The 22968-nt window shown below is 41.3% G+C and overlaps 1 protein-coding gene across 2 annotated transcripts in view; it reads right to left on the bottom strand.

The window, feature by feature from the left end:
• bcas3 (BCAS3 microtubule associated cell migration factor) overlaps positions 1 to 22968 on the bottom strand; it is a 555891-nt gene that overhangs the window by 495860 nt on the left and 37063 nt on the right. For both annotated transcript variants that reach the window (XM_083914409.1, XM_083914410.1), the window contains exon 6: positions 3565 to 3646. In XM_083914409.1, coding sequence (XP_083770535.1) covers positions 3565 to 3646 — 82 coding nt within the window. The remainder of the gene's footprint in view (positions 1 to 3564; positions 3647 to 22968) is intronic.

Here is a 22968-nt window from a genome sequence, read left to right as displayed (position 1 = left end):
CTGTTTTCTTTTAGTCAGTATCTGAAAATACATTTCAGCCCCAGCTGTGACTCACAACTATACTCCTGTGCTGGGCACCTTACAGGTTGGATACCTGTTCATTCCACTTTCTTTATACTGCGATTATGGTCCTGTAGTCCAATCTACACAATATGAATAGCAAAAAGAACCAAAAAAATCCATTCAGTCTATCAGTCGTAGGCCTGCATAGAAATTGACCAAAGGGAGCCATCCGGTCCGGAAGGTTCCCATTGGCTCGTACCCTCCATCCAATCCCCTTCCCTCCCCTGCTCCTCATCCCATCCCACTCCCCCTCCCTCTCTGTAAACTCTGAGCAGAAAATCTGTCTCGGAGGCTAAACTGATTTTCAGAGTTTAAGGCAAACAACCTTTTTCAGAATCAGTGAGGGGGAGTTTTTGAGATACAGAACTTTTAATTTTTTTATTATATTTACTACCCAACACCCACAATCCAAACAGCATGTTCTTTGTTTTACCCCAAACCAAATCTGGATAGAAAATTAAGATAGGATACAACATGCAAATCATCTTTCTTCACCCGGGAAGATGTTTGATTCTGAGTTTGCTAACAGAACAGTGAAGGCACAGTGAGAGGTTTCCAGCAGAGCTTTGGCAGAAGTAAAGCACTGGCCTCAGAGGCCGGCCACCAGTGACAGAAAGCAGGCCAACAACATTAGGATGAGGCTGCATGGAGCACTCTTTAATTTTAATGATATAGCACCACTTTAAATGCCCACAACCCAAAACTGCATTAGGATGTGCCATGAAAAATTTAATTTCAAGTGTCGACCTTGAATGCTGAAATCAAGTAAACCAAAGTGGGTTTTTTTCCAGGACAAACATTTGAAAACATGTTCAAAAGTAAATGCAGGTAGCTATGCCATATCCATTCCATGTTTGAGGATTAGAAAGATAAATCTTGTGTTAAAAAATAAAGCTAAGGGAGCATTTTTGGGTAGTCCATCTGCCAAGTTCAAGTTCTTGTTATGCTGTCTTCAGGGGTTAATCCAATAAATGATTTATGAGCCTGAAAAGTTGTTCAGGAGGAAATATGTACAATGTATTGAATTAAGTGTTGTATGAATTGTGACATATGATCATATGAGCTATCAGCTCCTGTGCGAGGTATTCTGTTTAAGTGTTGTGTGTAAGGTATGTATTTAAACTGTCAAATGTGGTATTATGATGTAAACCAAATTAAATTCAATCAGTTTAAGTACCACAATAAAGAAAACCCTAAAATGGACTTGTTAGGCTGGAAAAGCCTTGAGGACGATGCATTTGTAGCCTCATGATACTCTCTAGGTAGGGGAAGGTCGATAACATTACCAATTAAAAACAATATAGTGTTTTCCCTACCATGAAAGTCAAGTTAATTTTATTCAATTTTATTTTCTATATAGTGCCAGATCATTAAAGAAGTCATTTAAGGATACCTTTCCTATAGAACAGGTCTGTACATTGTCCTTTTCTTAAACAAACTAAATAGCCTTATCTTATTTATCTAGGGGTGCACCGATCGACTGGCAGACCGATCCCAGCTTATATTGCCTTGATCGGTGCTTGGCCAGACTTCTCTACCAACACCAGTAATCCCTGGGACACAGCTTTTTACATGAATAAAACACTATAGTAATTGTACCTAGGGCTTTAGGATTTTGATGATTCTGCAACATAAATCAATATTTTGTTTCCACAGAAAGTATCGATTTTTTGGCCGCAAGTATTGATACATTATGTCCCATTAAAATCCCTGTTACTCTGCTCGCTGCCCATTTCCTCCCCGTTCGTTTTGCAGGAATCAACTTTAACCATTACACTGCGTTTGAGAGGATGGAGGATTTTTTTTTTTATTTCACAGAAAGAGCTCTCTGACATTAAACATCTCTTTTCTCAGAGTGTCCAGAGACGGACAGCAGAATGACTGACAACGTTTCTGACAAACATAATGAGCAGCCAATATAAAATACATGTGTTAGGGGAAGGGTACCAAACCTAATCTGTTGGTCTAGATTAGTGAAAAAAGATTTGTTAAGACAAATTGGGAGATGTTGAAAAAGATACAGAAACTTTGGTAAAATGACCAGCTTAATAAGATTAAACCGGCCTGCGAGGGGCAGGCGGAGGCCCGCCCATCTAGACAAGTCTGACTTGCATGTAAAAGGTCCCTGAAGGAGCTGGTAATGAACACCCCCAAATACTTAAACCCCTTGTCAGCTGGTTTAAAGGAGAATATGGATTGTGGGAGTGATCTCGCCAAGTTGTTGACAAAGAATAACTCACTTTTCTGAATATTCCACTTATACCCCGATAGGTGCCCAAACTGATCCAGAGTTGATAAAACTGGGGGGAGGGGGGATGTGGAGTTTGAAATAAGTAAGAGACACACACCCATACCATAACAGATGCTGGCTTTTGAACTTTGCGCTGATAACAATCTGGATGGTCCTTTTTCTCTTTGGCCCAGAGGACACAAAGTCCATGATTTCCAAAAATATTTGTAAATGTGGACTCTTCAGACCACAGAACACTTTTCCACTTTGTGTCAGTCCATCTCAGATGAGCTTGAGCTCGCAAGAGAAGGCAAAGGTGTTTCTGGGTGTTGTTGATATATGGCTTTCTCTTTGCTTGGTAGAGTTTTAACTTGCACTAGATGTAGCGAAGGATTGACCATGGTTTTCAAAGTGTTTCTGAGCCCCCGTGGTAATAACCTTTACAGAACAATGTTGGTTTTTAATGCAGTGTCTGGCCTTCAATGTTAATTTTCAGCCTTGCAGCATATATGCAGAGATTTCTCCAGATTCTCTGAATCTTTTGTCTTTTATAGTTCAAATCATTATAGTTGGAGGTTGTTGTTTTTTAAGGTCCTATTACCTGCTGCATTCTTTTAATTGCACTTGTTTATTTTATTATTTGAAAGGTGCCTTCAGTTCTGCATTGTTAATCTGTTATTTATTTTAGACTACCTCGTTGGTTACATTTAAAAAACAAGTTTTACAACAGTAATAAAAAATAGGGGTGTAATCGGTGCACCCCTATATCTTATTACCATGACAGCATGTAGTTTCTGTATGTCCACACATTGACAATTCTCCTCTGCTCTCTGTATCACGCACAGCATAGCTCCCCCAAGTGCCAGTGTCCAGTGGTGCTGTTTTTATAGAAACAAATCAGGGACAAGAAATATGAAACACTACACTCTCAATTTACTACCAGAAATTGTATTGTGGAGTGTTTTCTCCAAACTTATTTGGTGCAAGACTTGACGTGAATCAAGCAAGCAACCTTAAATGTCAAAATGATAACAAACTCTTTGTTTTCATCGTCTTTCTTATACATTTTAATAATGGTCAGATCTTGAAGTGCTCATAAAACTGTCTGAATGTGGACCAGAATATTCAAACTGCAACTATTATGTTTTTCTCACTTTGAGAAAGAAGTGAGAGGACTGACCAAAGCGTCATATGGAGTTAGAATATGCAGTGTGTGCTTTGGAGTTTGTTGGTTCATATTTAGGCAACGTTAAGATACTAAAGATACTTACTAATATGAGGAGCTTGCAGAATGTGAGCAGCTCGCACAGGACCATGGCGCACTGAGAACAACTCCTGGGCTTCCCCTGCCAACTGAAAGAAATTATTTCAATTAGAGGTAATGTCGAAGTTCACACATCTGGTACATCAGAGAAAAGAGACATTCTGCATTCAACGACACAGACTGATATTAGAGATAAAGTTTAGCTTAAACCTCAGACATTCGGCAACCCTGTGTCTACCTGTAGCCATTTAACCTGCTGCATTCACAGGTGTCACTTTTTAAAGGCATAACTTCCTGTCAAGATGGCTTGAAAAGGTGGGTGTCGGGCTGGTGCTGGTTTGTAGTGTGAAAGCAAACGTACCAACCACAGGATTTTATGATAGCACACGTGCATGTGATTTTAGCACAACTTCAAAAGCTAAACTATTAATACATCCATCTGCTGATCATGAAATATGTTCAGGAAGCAATCTTATAATGGATGTGTAAAAGGCCATTGTAAAAGCTATTCAGACAAATTATTTGGTAACCATGGTAACATGACCAACACGTTACCCTGATTAATAGGTCAAAAAGCTGCTAAACCGGCAGTGGTTGTATCCAACAGTGTACTTTGTCAGTTCATTAGAAAGTTTATGACAGGCAGTGATCCCACAAACATAAGCCCCGCATCAATGTTGGACGTGACACTTCTCCTCATTATTCAGAATATGCAGTTGATTTGCAGTCTAATTATACTGATACTGTAATGCCTATAATCGGTTATTTCTTCATGACAGTGGCGGCTGCCGGTCTTTCAAGGAGGGAAAGCTAATTTTTCCGGCCTACATAATAAATGTGTTTGTTTATTTATATGTATATTCTACCCTTCGTTCCTTTTCAAGAAAATGATCTGTGACCTTGTCGTACCAACTAGGCGTCTTTTCCAGGGACTTGACCAGTGTCCTCTCAATGGCAGCAGAGCTAGGCTGCTTAAACGGCCTTGGCCCAGCTGGAGCTGCTGTGCCGGGCTACTGTGAAGTGTGACCACCTGTGAGTGTGAGTGTTAGTGACGGGGGGAGAAGCTCCACAGCTGCCGCTGCTCATTGGGGAAGGAAACTGCAGAGTGACAGAACAGAGTCTCCAAACACAACGCTAGTCGTTTTTAACAAAGATAAAGTCACTGGGGATCGGTAAAGTCTCCGGATCAGTTCAGAACAACGGAATGAAAAAATTGGAAAATGCTTCGGTGGATGTTTATTCTTCAAGACGGCTAATTCGCTCATTTAGCTGTCAATCAAAAAAAGGTTCCACCTCAGACAGCTCGTCCAATCATCATGTAGAAGCAGAGCGTCCGAGCCAGCCCACTGTCCCATAGACCCGCAGAGACGCTGAGCGTTCGATGGGCGGGACAAAGCCCAGTATTTATCCAATGAGCTCTAGTTTGGCTGCAGTGGAACAACCCGCTCTACGCTTCCCCATTGAAGTCAGTAGAAGCTGAGCGTCCGACTGTAAAGCGCTGTGGTGCTGTGGGGATGAATGAAAAGGAAGTTGGGCCGGTTACCAGTGATAAGTAGCTGATTCTGAACAAAAGATGAAGGCTTTCTAGTGAACCACTTTTCTTTTTTTTTTGTGACATTTTAGGGGAAGCATAGCTTCCCTTGCAGTCTTAGAGCAATCGCCACTGCTTTATGAGCACCAAAGAACATAAAAATAAAAATCAGAAGCATTTCAGTGCTGCATCAACTTCTCTTAGTGACCAAATTCTCAACCACAAAGTAAAATCTACAGAATAAAAGGTTCATTGGCATTGCAGTGCCAACAAGTGCCAACAAGCTAAAAGTTACTGTGGCAGAGTCAAAAGGAAAGAGTTGGGGATACCAGTTAATCTTGCAATCTGCGCAACAGCCTATGATGTCACTGTCTAGATCTGACTGTAAGCATAAGAAACTAAGTATCTCTGTTTTTATGATTGCATGATTATAAAATGATAAAGGCGAGAGGCTTAACCAAAGGTTCAAATGATTCACCTTTACTCTTATCAAACTTTTAATTCAATTTCTTTTTTCAAAGAAAGGGACAGTGTACATAATTAAGAATTTGTTAATAAAAATAATAGTAATAATAATGTAAATTCACCCGATTAAGGCGACACGCTGATGCACTATACAAATGTTGTACTTCAATAAAAAAATCTAATAAAAATGTTGTTAGCTTAAAGGCTAGTTTTCATCGGCAGTCCCTTCGCCTGTTGTTAATGGGCATCCTAAAATTAAACAATATAAAAAGACACAAACATGTACATTGGAAAAAAAAAACATGACATTATTGTCTTATATAAATAAGTGAAGAGCACATTATAGTCTTATGTACATCAGATAAAGGCACATTGCATTATAATCTAAAATAAATTCATCATATAAAACAGACAAATGAATGACATAAGAAGAATAACAAATGGATAAGTGTTGCCATTTTTTGGTGTTACTTAAATGAGTTATATGATGGGAACTCTCTAACTGGTCTTGGTACTGTATTCCATTGATGTGCTGCCCTGATGGAAAAGACCTGGCTGAATTTCGTTTTTCTCAGACTAAATGCTGGCTTATCTCTTCCATGTTGAACAGGTTTTTGGTGAGATGCCACTGTTCATGTTCCTACTTCAGTTATTGATTTTTACAAAATGTCGTTTGACCACTCCGGTGTTAATCTACCATCGCTGGGCCTCTAGCATTCTGAAATCCAACACAGCTCCAAATGCTAGAAGACGACCTTGCTCTGTGGTTGTGACACACCAACACTATACTCTTTATAACTTGCGCTCTTTTGGTGAATTTATGAGTGTTAGAAACCACAGGGAGTTTACATTCTACAATTAAAAACCTGCACATGGTGGGTATTTTATAAATTGATTTCAGTATTTTTAAACCAAATGTTTAAATAAGGCCATTTTATAAGGCCATGAAAATACTAGGAAAAAAAGACCTCTGCATTCCCCCCATAATAACAGATTACAGAGGCTATAATTGCACTTTACTAAACAGATAAACTATGAAAAGTTTTGGGATCTCATTTACAAAACAAAAAAGCGGTGTGATGTTGAGAACGCACTGATAATATTGAGCAGGCTTTGATGTAACATTTCAGTTTGCTTTATCTTTTAAAATTGACAGGTGCTTAAGTTATGGCTCACACCAAGCTCAAGTAGAAATACCACTGCTGGTTGAAGTGGATATATAAGTAACGTGTAGTATTAAGTGAAATTAAATGTGAGCGAGGCATCATTATATAATCTGGCTTCAATCCCTCCCTCCTTCCCCTCTATAAACATTTTTACATCCTGGCTGTGAGGAGCTGGGTTTTGACAGAAATGTTTTGATGCTAATATGTAACCTTAGTTTCAAGGGGGAAAACAAATTCTACAAAAGTCTTAAGAGCATTATTGTTTTATTTTGTCTTGACACAAAGCAGCAGAACAATAACTCTGCCTTCATTAAACACAGTCTGCAGTTAGCGAAGTCAATTATTTTTATCAGAAAATATCTAATCCAAGAAAAAGTCTGGACAAGACTGAGACTCTAACCAGGCATTCAATGCCAATGTACGATACTTGACTATTTTCAGTGGTCAATACTATACACACATTCAGCCTTAATTGCCATTTCATTTTCACTTCATCATCTACTATAACATCCATTTGATATAAATAACAACACAATCTGGTCAGTACCCAAAGGCACTAAAGCTAGATACCCAGATCTGTCAACATATAGCCAATTATTTAATAAAATACACCATTACACATAACAAGAGGTTGTAACATTGTATATGGGTGAACCGTGTATGGGCAATGTGTTTAATTCTGTTGTTACAGCACTGGTGTCTACACTGTGAATTCTGAATCCTGGATATTAAATGTTCATCTGCACTTTGCAGTAGTGTCCCCAGCCCTATGGAGCACTATTTGACTTGGGGAAGTAAACGTTTTCGCATCCACGTTTTTTGATTATACAAAGTATGTTTTGACAGTAATTTGGACCAAATATAGTTATATATGGCTGTTTCATACCTAATATATATATATATATTTTTAAATGCACTTCCCCTCTTTACAAAGCCAGAGTCTTATAATGAACTTTGGACAATGTCCAGAGAATCAGGTCAGAACATTCAGTTTTATTTCACAAATGTAGCAAACAACAAAAGACTTTCCATGTCAGACGTGTTTTCTCCGAGTGAAAATCCTGACATTTTAACTCAACACACAAATGACAGTGGCAGCGACATCAACAACGTATTGAGTCGATCAGCTTTATCAGATTGATGGCGATAGTGGAAGCAAAACCGTTACCAGCTAACAGTCACGCTGATTTATTTTGAAAGAGCAACGGTCAACAGGGAAGCTCCAACTAAATGTCATCACTCTCTCCAACCAGTAGTGTAACTCTATGAGTGAATGAGTCAGTCAGTCAGTCAGTCAGTTACTCAGCGACAGACTTTCATATTCCTCGTGGTGGCCTTCCTGCAGCCCAGTCAAAAATAAGCAGATAAATTAAAAATACATCAGCAGTAGCTTCTTCCAGCACATTTGCACAGACTTGGGGGAACAAACACTAAAGTTTGCCCTATTGGAGAGGATTTCAAAATTAACTTAATTTCTGGTCTTTGTCACAGAGGAAATACAGCCAAAGTGTAAAGCTTTAAATGGATGTGTGGTTGAGTCTGCTATAAAGCTTTAAATGGTTGTGTGGTTGAGTCTGCCCAGTCCAGTTTAGGCTTCATGTGTTCATATGTACTGTCAGGCTGTGTGTAGCATTTGTAATGGCACATGGTTCTGAGCATAGGATGCCCTACTTTTGTTATTCTTTTATGCGTTAAATTACAGTGAAAATAGTGCTTTAATCTGGTTGTTTGAAGTCTTTAAGCCCATCTGAGGGGATGACCGCTTTTTTGTGCAATTAGTAGCTTTTTCAAAGTGGCAGATTTAGAGCTGTGTTTTTATTCAAAGTGCTTGAAGCCCAGCGGTTGTAGATTAACACTGGACACACAAGCAGGTTATACGAGCACTGATAGCAGGAATAAAAAGGATGTTGGAAGCAGGGTAGGATTCCTGTGCAGGCAAATGGACCTGCAAGGGGGAATAATGGAATTTGCTGGATTAAACTGAGAAGGGGGGTGGGGGTGGGGATGGGGGCTGAGGTTAATGCACTGGTTTATTGTGCATTACCTCGCAGCTCATCCTCGCCTTACATGGCTCTCTGTGACATCCCCTGCCATCAACAACATTCCCACCATTACATTAGTGGCCTGGTGTATGCAATATGCCAAATTGCTTTTTCAAAGTTGTTTTCCCTGCACACAGTTATTCATTATATTCATTTCATTTGAGGCTTGGATGTTTTTGTGGAATCACAGTGTCTGCTCTTCTGTTTTAATCTCTCGAATGTAATACCATAAGCTGTGAATAGATATCTGGGCATATTCACAAGTGAGTCTGTTAGCTTAAAGAGTGCTGGACATATTGGAGGGAGCAGGTGCTTCACTGATCGGACAGTAACAGGTGTTTTTTCATGGACATCCAAAACATGCAGAATTGTAATCATAAGAGAACACAAGCCTTGAGTGATGTAGCACTTAAATCAAAATTGTGTTACAGTTTAAGATCCTGTCCTGTGGATGAGAGCCAGATCCATACCCAGGTCTTATGAGGAAGATAATTGCAATTATGCTGTTACTGTTATCCGCACATATTCTTAGATATCCACAATTTGTTTGACAAACAGAAGAGGTAAGGCCAGTTTAAGCGGCATATAATAGAAAGAATTATTATGGCAAGATTTTGACACCCAAAATGTCATTGTCTGTATTTAATCATCAACGTCTAGCTGAAGTTAAAATGAAAAATGCTTTTTGGGCCTGAGCAATTACTTGGCAGAACACCACAGACATTATCTCGACAAACAGATAAGAACAGTAGCGGCACTTAAAGCAACACCATGTAGTTTTTCAACCCTCATAATATATTTTTCAAGACCCTTGTGGTGGTACATCAACTGGCAATAAGTTTAATGACATCTAAGTTTAATAACAAGAAACTGTTTTAAACCAGGGGAGAACAAATAAAGTAATAATTGAAACATAATTAACGAAATCTATAGAATGGAGATTATAAAAATAATTCTTATTATTTATTATTAATAAGAAAAAAAGCACAGGATTAATAATAAAGACATAATATTTGAGGTGAGAATGAAGAGGAAACACAAAACAAATATTATACAGACAAACTATGCAATTTAGGATTCTCTTCTCTTTGTTTTCTATTCTTCTCAAATTTTGGTATTTTTTATGTATAATTGTTTTTTTTTCTCCCCCCGGACTTACCTACTTTTTTTTCTCTCTTTCTCGTTACTGAGAAAAACTACTGTAACAAATTAATGTTTTTTTAAATGCAACATATGTACAACAATTTTTACTAACTTAAAGTCCCACTTTATAGCTACAATCACCATAACTTTGTATTTGGCTGATAATAAATGTTATGTGGTCGTGAGTTTCACATTCCTTCCCATTGTTGCCAAATGCAAATGTTATGATTGCACACTGACATGTAACTACAAATCAGGGAATCTCTGTATCCGTCTGCAATTTGCATATCTTGAAACTGTTCATCTATTTCACGCTCAGCAGGTGTATTGAAGGTGACCCAATGATTCTTTTTTTCGTATTTGGTCGGGCACTATAAAAACAAACTTTAAGTTTTGGCCTGTAACTTTTTAACCGTAAGTCTCAGAAACAAACTTCGGGATTTTTCCGGGATTTATGGGTTGGGAAAAATCTATCTATATAAGCCATGCCAATTTGTGTATAGTCCAAATCTGCTCCTCCCAGAAGGTTTGAGCGATCATCAGCTAATTTGGTACAGAACATCTCCTGACCAAGCTGGGAAAAGGTTCTTGTTTAGACATAGGTGGTGCTGTAGCAGCACCATTTAACTATAAAGGAAGGAATCTCTGTGTGCCTGTCTGTCTATGTATGTATGCATGTATGACTGGCCTTCACATATCTCAAGAACCATGATTCATCCAATCAACTTCACACCCATGGGAGTGCAGTGTCGAATGTGAAGTCAAACGGATTAGCAGCTCTCGAGAACGCTGCAAGCAGAACGCCTGGGGGCCAAGCAATCGGCCCACTTGAAATGAGCATACACTCCAAACAGACACTGCGCTAGTTGGAGTGTTAAAAACTTTAAGATAAACAGCAGAATCTGTGTTAGCTCCTCAGAATCAAAGAACAGCTTCTTATTAAAAACACACATTTGTATTTATGTTCCACAATCCATGAGGGAGATAAATACATCAGTTTGCCAGCTGACGAAAGCCTGAACTAAGCACAAATTATGTCTTTAAACTACATTCTACTACAACTTTTTCAAATGAAGAAAGCAGTCAAGGTCTTTATTTGGGGCAAAAGAATCCTTCAAATTCATTGCTAACACAAAATTTAAACTTGGGTGTTTTAGAGAAACTTCCTTCCTAAAGTCCTATGTTTACATCTCAACAATGAACATTTTTGTAATACAGTTCCAGGTCTTCAGCACCTCCACTGACACTTGCTGCAGACACTTTTCTTCCAAGCAGGTGATTTCATCTCAACACGTATGCAGACAGACAATTAGTCTGCCACAGCCTGTTATCACCTCACCTCTCCAGTGTAAGGCGACAGTAATCTACATCACCTAAACAGCTCTGTCAGCATTCATACAACCAGTCAGAAGTCCCTTTGTCAGGAGTGTGTGAAAGTGTGTGTGTACATGTGTATGTTCCTACTCTGCCAGGCCATTACTGAGGGTGTTGGCTTAGCAACTGTCACAAACACTTCACAACCACTCAAGAGCCAGAGACCCAGGCACCTTCAGTGCTTACTTGAAACCCTGCGAAAAAACACAACCCAGAAACATCCAATAAACCTTCAAACTGAAAGAAAAACAATAAAGAAGGACAGTGGGTGATAACAAGCTAGGCTCTGCTGTGTGAATCAGAATGGGTGTTCAAATGAAACTAAAAGGCAGAGGCGCCTCATCATATTTTTTTAGGGATGAGCCCAGATAGTCGACTATTGGATGACTCAATCTAAGAAGCCCGAATCGACTGCCAATCTCGCAGTGGTGAAAAATGTGGTTATGATACAAAGGATCATTCCATTTCGGGTTATATGGGGGTGTTTAAAGTCGGATTTTACATGGAATTGCTTGGTTTTATGGATGCACCGATTTATTGAACATCGGCTGAATAGATATTCACCTTGTTCACTGCAATCAGCCTACAAATAAGATAATATTCACTGATTGCAGTGGCTTATATTTAACTGCTGTGCTCCATCAATTTTGAGCTAGCTATATGTTGTGTTGAAAGGTTTAAAATCAGTTTGAAGCAGTTGTGCTTTTTTAAATATATATTTTTCATGTGAAAAAAGGTTGAATACTAAAGGTTATTTGTATGACTAAATGTGTGCTCCTTCAAAGTAATTAATAGCTGAATGGCCTTAAAAACTTATTTTCCTTTGTTTTCCTGGCACAAAGGGGGGGACAAAACAGTAAAACATCGATATGAGCATTGGCCAAACTGTTATTTGAAACCAAAAAAAAATTGGAATAAACTACATATATTCAGAGAACTTAGATAAGTATGTAGTACTAGCAGAGTGATAAATATTTTTTTTCATTTTTAATGATTCTGTGAAAATCAGAAAGGGAGGTGTTTGGAAACAGATCTGTGACTTGTAGCTCTCTCTAATCACACTGTGCTCCCGGACCACGACCCGGACTAGGGTACTTGTCCCCCCCCCCCCCCCCCCCGCGCCCCAGCCCCGTTTGTACACACTGCCTGGGCCTCGGCCAATGCTTCTTGCTGTCCATACCCATCACGCCGTAACACGTCACACGCATTGATCGCGTGTGTGTGGCTTTGTTTACAAATCTTTCCATAGACCTCGGAGTTTCTGTGCGTCTTGTCGACTGTTTTTGAATATTTTCATCCGACCAAATCTGCAGTAAACACAACGTGAACCTTTCACCACCATTGTTGTTGTTGTTAAATATCCGCGCATGGTCCGTCCTTCTATTTACATGTCCGAACAGGCGGACATAACGCTACTGCCGTAGGGCTCGTGCTCGTACACGTGCGCACGCTCGTGCTCGTACATGTGCAAACGGCTCCGCTAAAGCCCACCTATTTCAGGCGGGCCGTGGAGGGCCAGCTGGCCCCAGTTGAGCGCGGAGCGGGTGCGCTCACACTACTTACAGCGTGCTCACACTGTCCTTTTGGCCGCGGCCAAAACCGTTTTTTCAGCTAAAGTCTAGTACCTTTAAGTAGTGTGAGCGCACCCGCTCCGCGCTCAACTGGGGCCAGCTGGCCCTCCACGGCCCGCTTGAAATAGGTGGGCTTTAGCGGAGCCGTTTGCACATGTACGAGCACGAGCGTGCGCACGTGTACGCGCACGAGCACGAGCCCTACGGCAGTAGCGTTATGTCCGCCTGTTCGGACATGTAAATAGAAGGACGGACCATGCGCGGACATTTAACAACAACAACAATGGCGGTGAAAGGTTCATGTTGGTGTGGTGCGGAGGTGGAGTGTTTACTGCAGATTTGGTCGGATGAAAATATTCAAAAACAGTCGACAAGACGCACAAAAACTCAGAGGTCTACGGAAAGATTTGTAAACAAAGCCACACACACGCGATCAATGCGTGTGACGTGTTACGGCGTGATGGCGTATGGACAGCAAGAAGCATTGGCCGAGGCCCTGGTAGTGTGAGTACAAACGGGGCTGGGGCGCGGGGGGGGAGGGAGGGGGGACAAGTACCCTAAAGTCCGGGTCTCGGTCCGGAAGGATAGTGTGAGCGCGCCCTTAAAGGTACTAGACTTTAGCTGAAAAAACGGTTTTGGCCGCGGCCAAAAGGATAGTGTGATCACGCTAGAGTCTCTCTAGTCATTTTTATATAGAAAGCGCGTCACATTTGAGCCTTTGCCTGGCTGCAATTTGAAGCCCTTTCTATGCGCAACCACAGCATAATATTCCTCTTCTCCCAAAAGATGTCTTAAGTAGCACTCTGTCAAACGCGCACGCGCACGCGCACGCGCACACACACACACACACACACACACACACACACACACACACACACACACACACACACACACACACACACACACACACACACACACACACACACACACACACACACACACACACACACACACACACACACACACACACACACACACACACACACACACACACACACACACACACACACACACACACACACACACACACACCCTCGCTGAAGCCTGTGTGTGCCGACAGTCTATGGTGTCGCAGTTTCGCTCTGTAACTTCTGGTTGGTGCTGCAATCTAAGCTATGGATGTAACAATGCATCTTGATACAGTTAATCGATTATATGTGTGATGATTCAAATTAGTTGAGATAAAAAAAAAAAATTAATCGGATGGCGCTATCTACTTTTGACTTTGTTGATGTTCTCCGTCAGTCATCTCATTATACAGCGGTTCAAAGACTGCGGAGGCCGTAGCAGGTTGTGGTCGCACCGGCCTGTTTTATCGGAGGTTCTAACTCAGTTTTGTCTTTGTCTTTCTAAAGTGAAAGAAGTTGTATATCTTCATCCACTGGTTTCCTAACCTGACTTTCACCAGATGAATTTGGTTCCTCCTTGCTTCAATCATCCATCTGGGTATTGCTCCATAGGAAAGTGATTTCAGAAGGCTGGGCCTTATCAAAAATCCTTGCATATGATTGGATAAACCACTTGTTTGTCATCTTTATTGACGTGCCATTCACAATAAAACCGACCCGTGATGCTGATGAAAGCAACGCAGGGAAAAGTCAAACAGAACAGCCACCATCGTTTCCACCAACAAAAGCCTTCAGAGCCGTTCTCTGGTGCTCTTTTAAAGAAGAAAGATTCTCTAGGTTGGACAACACGGATGAAATAGCAGCATCCATGTTGACGCCTGCTTCCTCGATGGTGTCTGAATCACAACAGACATTTCTCCGCTACTTCACATCTATAAACCCCTGCCCGGCAGTCCTGATTGGCTCGACCACTTGAAATCCCTTTCCTGTGGAGCGATCCCAGATGGTTGAGTGGAGCTAGGCGGAGTCACGGCGAAAGCAAGGCGGAACAAAATTCATCCGGCGAGAGTCAGGTTAGTGATTTCCTGTGCTATACGCTGTTAGTGACACAGGCTGGCAGCGGTGCCGAGGAAGTTAAGTCATTTCAGGAATAGCTTCAGGAATAGCTCAATACAGTCTATGAGTAGGCTATGTAGGCTAGTCTGTGTGTGCAGATGAAGAGAGATATGGCAGATGAATGCAGACAGCTGTAGCTGGTGATGGTGGGAGCAAAATAGAAATTAGCATTTGTTACATTTTAGTAAATGTTTCAGATTTCCTGACGCTGGTTGGTTTCTGTAAACAGCATCTCTGCTAACAGATTGGTGTTCATCATGTGTACGAAGAATATGAATAGCCTGAGTTCTCTGTGCTCATGTAATCACCATATCCTGAATATGACCATAAGCCTCATAAACTGGATATTCATGTCCATGTAAACGCACTCATTTGTGAATGTGCAGAGATCTCAGCTTCTGAAAAAATATATATGCTGATATTTCTTAGAAAAACATGTCAATTCCAAACTACAAAAAATTACCAATTACACTGTATGCGTAAATTTGTTTGGTTTGATGTGGTCAGGATGTGACTGGTTAAATTATACCCATTATTGGGGCGTCCGGTGGCTGAGTGGTTAGAGCAGTCGCCCCATGTAAAGAGGCTGAAGGTCCTTGAGGGGTTTGACTCCGACCTGCGGCCCTTTGCTACATGTCTCCCCCTCTCTCTCTCACCCCATTTCCTGTCTGTCCTATATAATAAAGGCTTGAAAAACTGCCAAAAAAAAAAGGATAATCATTATTGCTTCAGAGGTTTTTGTCTTTATTCGACAAGTGTACATAACATTTGGGCAAGTAGAATATGACCTGTGCTTGCCCTATGGGCACATGCTTTTGAAGCCTTAGTGTCAACCCCCGCTTTAAAGAATTCAGATTGAGCTTAATCATTTCAAATTCAAATGCTTCCTGTAGCTTTAAAAAAAATGTGAGCGATATTCGCCGTGTTACTATGTCCTGTTTTCTCACTTTCATTCCAAACTGTGACCAACACCAATCTTCCCTGCAGAACTGTGAATTTCAGAACGTTTTGGCTGAATGTCATCGTGCTATCTATCATCGTCTGTTGTCAGAGTCTGTACAGAGGAGAGGTCAGAGCCCCTGCCCCTCAAAAGGTCTCCGTATGGCCTGCACCACACATTGCTGGCCGGTCCGTCAGAAACACTGTGGGTGTACACAGTGATGTACAACATATGCGTCAGAGGAAGTCAGCCCAGAGGAAGTTGAGCGAGATGGTGGTGGAAAATGCCTTTGGATACTCAAAGGTCATGGAGATGCCTGGCCAAACAACAAAATGTTTCCACCATTTCAGTATCTGATGTTGTACTCGCCTGTTGTGTTCTCAACAGCATACAGGTATGTGAGAACCATAAAGAAGATTTCTTGCCAGAGTTGACCATAGCTGGAGACCACACCTGCCCGGTTCCTGGCCAGGTTGCTTATCAAGATCCACAGGCACGCGCCTGCTGTCAAGCAACCTAGGAAGCTATTATGTCCATTCTCTAAACTTTGCCACTTCTGTTTGAAATTTTATGGCTGATGCATGTTTTTCAATGAATAAAAAGACACTCAAAGGATTTGAGTTACATTTTTTTTCTAGTTAGTGCAGGTGGTTTTGTTGTCAAACAATGGTGCGGCTCAATACGCTGCATGCACGCAACACTATGTGCCTGTATTTCTCTTCATTTGTTATGACTGCATAGGTGACCTATTTTAATGTGAATTAATTGAATACACCGAATGTATTCAATGTGGCCTACATTGAGATGTAATCTCAGTGTAGGCCACATTGAATACATTCACAAACACAATAAACTATTTACAAATGCAAAAAATCCATGAGTGCAAGGACATGGTTCAATAAAATAACTATTTACAAGCCAAGACATAAAAACAAGAAGCTGTTTAAAAAATGGATTACATGCAAGCTGTGTGAAATGTTTATCCGACAGCAATGGGGCAATGGAGGCTATGTGCAAAGAATGCAGCTATATACATATAGGGCTGCAAACGATGTATAAAATGAACATGTATGTTAAAGCCTAGTCAAGCTGCTGCAGGAAGGAGGACAAAGAATGTGGATCTCATTGGTCCGCTGCATAGAAGTTGGGGAGGGGCAGCGGAGAATATGAGAACTGTGCCGTAGGTAGTGATGAGGGTTGCTGTGTTGATGCAGCTGGTATCCGGGCCATCGTCTGCCGCAAAAGAGAAAATTTGTTTTGCATTCATTATTTGTCTCTGAACAAATTGGACAGTGCGCTAAACTGTTCCACGCACGCATCTCTGCCTCCTGCATCGACTTCTCTGCCTCCCACCTTTTTGCCTCTGACTCCCACTCCACTCTCCGTTGCTCTTCCTCCTTTTACAGCCACGACTGCTCCTTCTCCCCATCCTGACGGTCCATGGTCATCAGGAGATCTTCAATTTCTTGGGCCGTGGCCAGGGCTTTGGTGATGGTCTTCCTTTTTATGGACGGGGGTTGCACTTGCTCTAAATAATAATAATAATAACATCTCAAACACTTAAGTCGCAGGTATCCGTTACATATGTCTAACGTAAAAAATAGCCAACACATTAGCCAGATCACGCCGCAAGACTAAAAACATTTACCCGTTTGGCTTTCTAGCGTGATCACACTATCCTTTTGGCCGCGGCCAAAAACCGGTTTTTCAGCTAAAGTCTAGTACCTTTAAGTAGTGTGAGCGCACCCGCTCCGCGCTCAACTGGGGCCAGCTGGGCCGCCACGGCCCGCTTGAAAGAGGTGGGCTTTAGCGGAGCCGTTTGCACATGTACGAGCACAAGCGTGCGCACGTGCACGCGCACGAGCCCTACGGCAGTAGCGTTATGTCCGCCTGTTCGGACATGTAAATAGAAGGACGGACCATGCGCGGACATTTAACAACAACAACAATGGTGGGGAAAGGTTCACGTTGTGTTTACTGCAGATTTGGTCGGATGAAAATATTCAAAAACAGTCGACAAGACGCACAAAAACTCCGAAGTCTGTGGAAAGATTTGTAAACAAAGCCACACACGCGATCAATGCGTGTGACGTGTCACAGCTTGAAGGCGTATGGACAGCAAGAAGCATTGGCCGAGGCCCTGGTAGTGTGAGTACAAACGGGGCTGGGGCGCGGGGGGGAGAGGGAGGGGGGACAAGTACCCTAAAGTCCGGGTCTCGGTCCGGGAGGATAGTGTGAGCGCGCCCTTAAGGCTTACGCTGCTTTGGCTGCCAGCCCCATTCTTCTCTTCACTGGCAACGGTCTCATCTGATTTGTTGAATGCAGGAGAGTCAGCGGGTGTAATGTTCAAACTGCCAAATTTCAAAACACACCCTGTGCAGCCTTCCTCTGCTGCTCCTGTTATTGTGGTCACTGACCGTTGAACTTTTTTATCAAGATCTTTAATTTGCTGACCACTTGTTTCTTCTCCAGACAAATAATTTTGCTGTTGTGGTTGACATGATGACCGGGTGATGACTTGCTGTCTTTTGTTGCTTTGATCAGCTTCACTTTATTGACACCTCTGCCCAAGTCACGTGTCTCTCTCTCTCTCTCTCTCTCTCTCTCTCTCTCTCTCTCTCTCTCCTCTCTCTCTCTCTCTCTCTCTCTCTCTCTCTCTCTCTCTCTCTCTCTCTCTCTCTCTCTCTCTCTCTCTCTCTCTCTCTCTCTCTCTCTCTCTCTCTCTCTCTCTCTCTCTCTCTCCTCTCTCTCTCTCTCTCTCTCTCTCTCTCTCTCTCTCTCTCTCTCTCTCTCTCTCTCTCTCTCTCTCTCTCTCTCTCTCTCTCTCTCTCTCTCTCTCTCTCTCTCTCTCTCTCTCTCTCTCTCTCTCTCTCTCTCTCTCTCTCTCTCTCTCTCTCTCTCTCTCTCTCTCGATGACTTCCCTGTTATTTCCCTCTGACTGTAGATTGCTACAATATGGGGGTGGAAGGCACATCATGTATTGTGGCAGAATAGATATATATTTAAATTTATTTATATAATGTAAATCGGTAGTAGGAGATACCCCTAATATTTGTCCTGGGTGTGTGTAGTGTCGCTCAAACTGCATTAATCCTTTGCTCCGCCATAATAACTACAATACAAAATCTGCTATCAGCACAGGAGCCATGTCACAGTTGCCAATGTGTGGTGTTCATGGGTAAAGTAAGAGTGTGTCCTCTTACCAGTGGCCTGTGGATGTTTATAAAGAGACTGATTAAGGACTCTGGTGTGTTTAGATCTCACAGGATGTATGTGAAGTTTGCATGTTTCAGTGACAGCCTGTACATGAAAGACGATACTCGGGAGCGAAGCCTTCACAGCGTTGTGGGTAGTTTCGCAGAGCAGACAATCTTGTAATGATTTTACAAGACTGATTTTAAAGTAGTGACTTTTCTCAATAAGCTATCTTTCCCATTCTTTCTGCTTGGGAAAACCTTTGTTTTTTATTTATTTTATTTAATATAGCTGATACACATCTGACCACAGAGTGTGGGTCAAGGTTTGAGATACAAGTGTCCTGAGAGGTTTGTCTGTTATGATTTGATACTATAAATAAAATTTAAGGTATCATTCATTATATTATCAGTAGGTCTCCATCTTGTGGCCTGATTTCACATTACATCAAGAGTGTGCTGCAACTCAAGCTTGGAATTCATTTTGCTGGCAACATGACCACCATCAGCTTGTTCACGGATAATGATGAGACAACCTACAAGGGTCAGTGCCCCGACATCTGCAATGACAACAACCTCCATCTTAATGTCAGCAAAACAAGCTAACTGTGTACTGCACGAAGCAACAGGGAGAAGAGCACGCCACAATCTCAATCAATGGAACTATGGTGGAGAGTCAGCAGCTTCAGATTCCTCTAGGTTTACATCAGCGAAGACCTGACCTGGCTCACACTGACAGAACAGTACACAGAGGCTTGTCTACCTCCGTAAGCTGCTGAGGTTCAACATGGACTCCAGGACACGCTACAACTACAGATGCACTGAGAGTATCCTCACCGACTGCATCACCGCATGGTATGACAGCTGTACAGCCCTCAACTCGAAGGCTGGGCAAATCACCAGGATGGAGCTTCCATCTATGAAGGACCCTTAAACCCAGCGGTTCAGGAAGAAGGCCAACCAAATCCACTTAGCCACAAACTGTTCTGCCTGCTGCCGTCTGGCAGACAGTTCTGCACTGTCCAATCCAACGCCACCAGGCTCAGGCCACTAGACTGCTGAACTCTTGAGCTCTCAAGGTCATTATCATCACTTTAATCACCTGGAACTGGTACGCTTTACCTCTATACTACCGCTACTTAATATTACCACCTGTTTACATCTCTGCATAAATTCCTCTTCACACCCACTGACTGGAGGTACCTCTTGGCTTGGCCCATCAGCCCAGCACAGCAGGGATTTTTTATTTCCATTACAACAGGGCTACGCGCTTGAAAGTGTGTCTTCAGTGGTGTGGTTTTTCAGGGCTACAGCTCTATAGTAGCTCTGTGTATTTGGCTGTTTTGTGCTTTTAAATATTAGTATTTTAAAAGAAGTTTGGGACTTTAGATGTTATTATCACACGTTATGTGTCGGCCGCAACGTCTGCTATTACTATTTAGAAGCCAAAGGATGGTCAAAGGAGCAGATATAAAATAGGTAAACACATTCAATTTCATATAAATTCTACACAATAAAAGTCCCCCGTTATGTTGATATCTAAAAGCTTTTATTATGTAGAGGCAAAATCAGGAAATGTTGGGTTTTCATCAGCAGAAACTTAACACTCCTAACCAGCTGAAAGCAAAACAATATTTATTGCTATTTTGTTTTAAAACAAAATAGATATCTGAAAGTACAAATAGGGAGACGGGAGAGAAACTACACTTCAAACCAGAGGAATTCAGTAAGAAGCTACAAAAGTACTGAGAGCAAAACACACAGAGATAAACAGAGAAACCTCTTTCTCCAGGCTCTCCTGAACAGACATGAGCTAAGTCTTGCAACACACCCGTCTGAGGGGAGAAGGGGGGTCGTCACAGGTTGGCCACGTACGGTGAGACGCCCAAGAAAAGCCATCAACAATGAGACTATTGTTGTAGAATTTTTTTGTTTTTAAATTGATATTTTATACATTCAAGTAAGCTATTTTTTATTTTATTTTGTGTATTTGTGTTTTTATTTTGGAGGTGTTAGATTATTTGCTAGTGTTGCTGTAGAGCATTTCTAGCTGTCTGTCCAGCAGAGATGGGGACTCGAGATGCGCGAGCGGCAATACTCACAGATGACACAGACAGCACGTCACCTGCTGCTGCTGCTGCCTGGTCTGCTGCTGCACTTCCATTACAGTTTGTCAAATGGTTTGGCTCTCCGGGACAGTCGACACAAAAGAATCACAGAATGCAATATCTTTGTTAAGCTCAGCGGCATAAACTATCAACATTAGCTTGTTACTAATGTTAGCTTTGTGAGAGATTATCTTTTAGATTGCCGTTCATTAAACCACATATTTCTGAAAAGTGTTTTCTTGCCGGTGCTGCCACCATCTGCTGGCTAACGCCGTTAAACCGAATATTGTGTATCGTATCATATTGTGATATTAGTGTATCGCTACAGCCCTACACTTCATAGTGAATATGGGCAGCAAGCCAGAAAACATCTCTGTGGACTGCTTCAGACCAGCTCAGTAGCTTTGGATCAACCTGTTGGAATGGCCCAACCCCCAAAGAAGTATGTTGTATTTTATCAGATTACTGAAAGCCACAGAAAGATAGAGCTGAGTACACTTTCTGTTTTATCTAGTGCAAATAATATCGTAATATTGCATATTTTCCACAGTTCACAAATAATTTGTTAATATTTGTGTGTGTTTAGCTGATGCATTAAGATTTAATGTTGATCCACATTTATTCTTATGACAGGTTAAAAAGAGCCAACCTTGAAGTGATTTTGACAAACTAATGAAGGAACAGTTGAATGAAAAGAACATTTAAATAGATATAGGTCTATTCGTACTCATCTTGTGTACTCTCCTTTGTCATTTCCATTCTGCTGAACTCCAAAAGCAGCTTTTTGATTGGCTGCACTTGCTATCAGTGATAGACGTATAACTTCACTGCCCACAACACAACTCACATTCATTCTGTGTATTTGTCCTCTTTTGTTTTCTCTTCAATCCTTATTAAGAAACTAGTTGTGAAGTTCGAAAGGATTTTGAGACTTGTTAGTGTGTGTTACAGCCCTGAGTAGAAGACAAGGGCCAAATACTGGCTTTAACATGGTCAACACTGCCAGCCAGTGGACAATAGCTATACTGCAATACAGTGTTGTCTTAAGACAGTGAGGTGAGACACTGATCACTGTTAAATATGACATGATAAAAGACATTGTTTGATTAGTTTTAGGTATTCCATATCAGCATATTTAATTGTTTTGCTTAACCATTGTATTTTATTATGTTTCACTGTACTAAATCAAGATAACTACAATGCATTTGCAATATATACGTATATATATACACCGTATTTTTCAGATTATAAGTCGCAGTTTTTTTCATAGTTTGGCAGGGGGTGAGATTTATACTCTGGAGCGACTTATGTGAGAAATTATTAACACATTACAGTAAAATATCAAATAATAGGCCGGGCTATTATTTATCTCAGTCACGTAAGAGACTAGGCGAATATCAGCAATCGTCACACACACACACGTCAACCAATCAAAATTCGGCTGGGGCGGGTCATGGCAGAAGTGCATTGTGAAAAAAAAGATGCTACCTGCTACTTCCGTACCTATGAGTTGGCGGAGTTGTTCAGAAGTGACACCGAGGAAGAAGAGTTCATTGGATTTAGTGATTAGGAGTGACAGATTGTTTGGTAAACGTATAGCATATTCTATATGTTATAGTTATTTGAATGACTCTTACCGTAATATGTTACGTTAACATACCAGGCACGTTCTCAATTCGTTGTTTATGCGTCATGTAACGTACACTTATTCAGCCTGTTGTTCTCTATGCTATTTTTATTTTTAAATTGCCTTTCAAGATGAAATGTCTATTCTTGGTGTTGGATTTTATCAAATGAAATTCTGCAAAAAATGCGACTTTACTATACTCTATTGCAACTTATATATGGTTTTTTCCCTTCTTTATTATGCATTTTCGGCTGGTGAGATTTATACTCCGGAGCGACTTTTAATC

This window comes from Echiichthys vipera (genome assembly GCF_963691815.1).
Source record: "Echiichthys vipera genome assembly, chromosome: 5".
Lineage (NCBI taxonomy): Eukaryota > Metazoa > Chordata > Actinopteri > Perciformes > Trachinidae > Echiichthys > Echiichthys vipera.
This window is presented reverse-complemented; position numbering and strand designations above follow the sequence as displayed.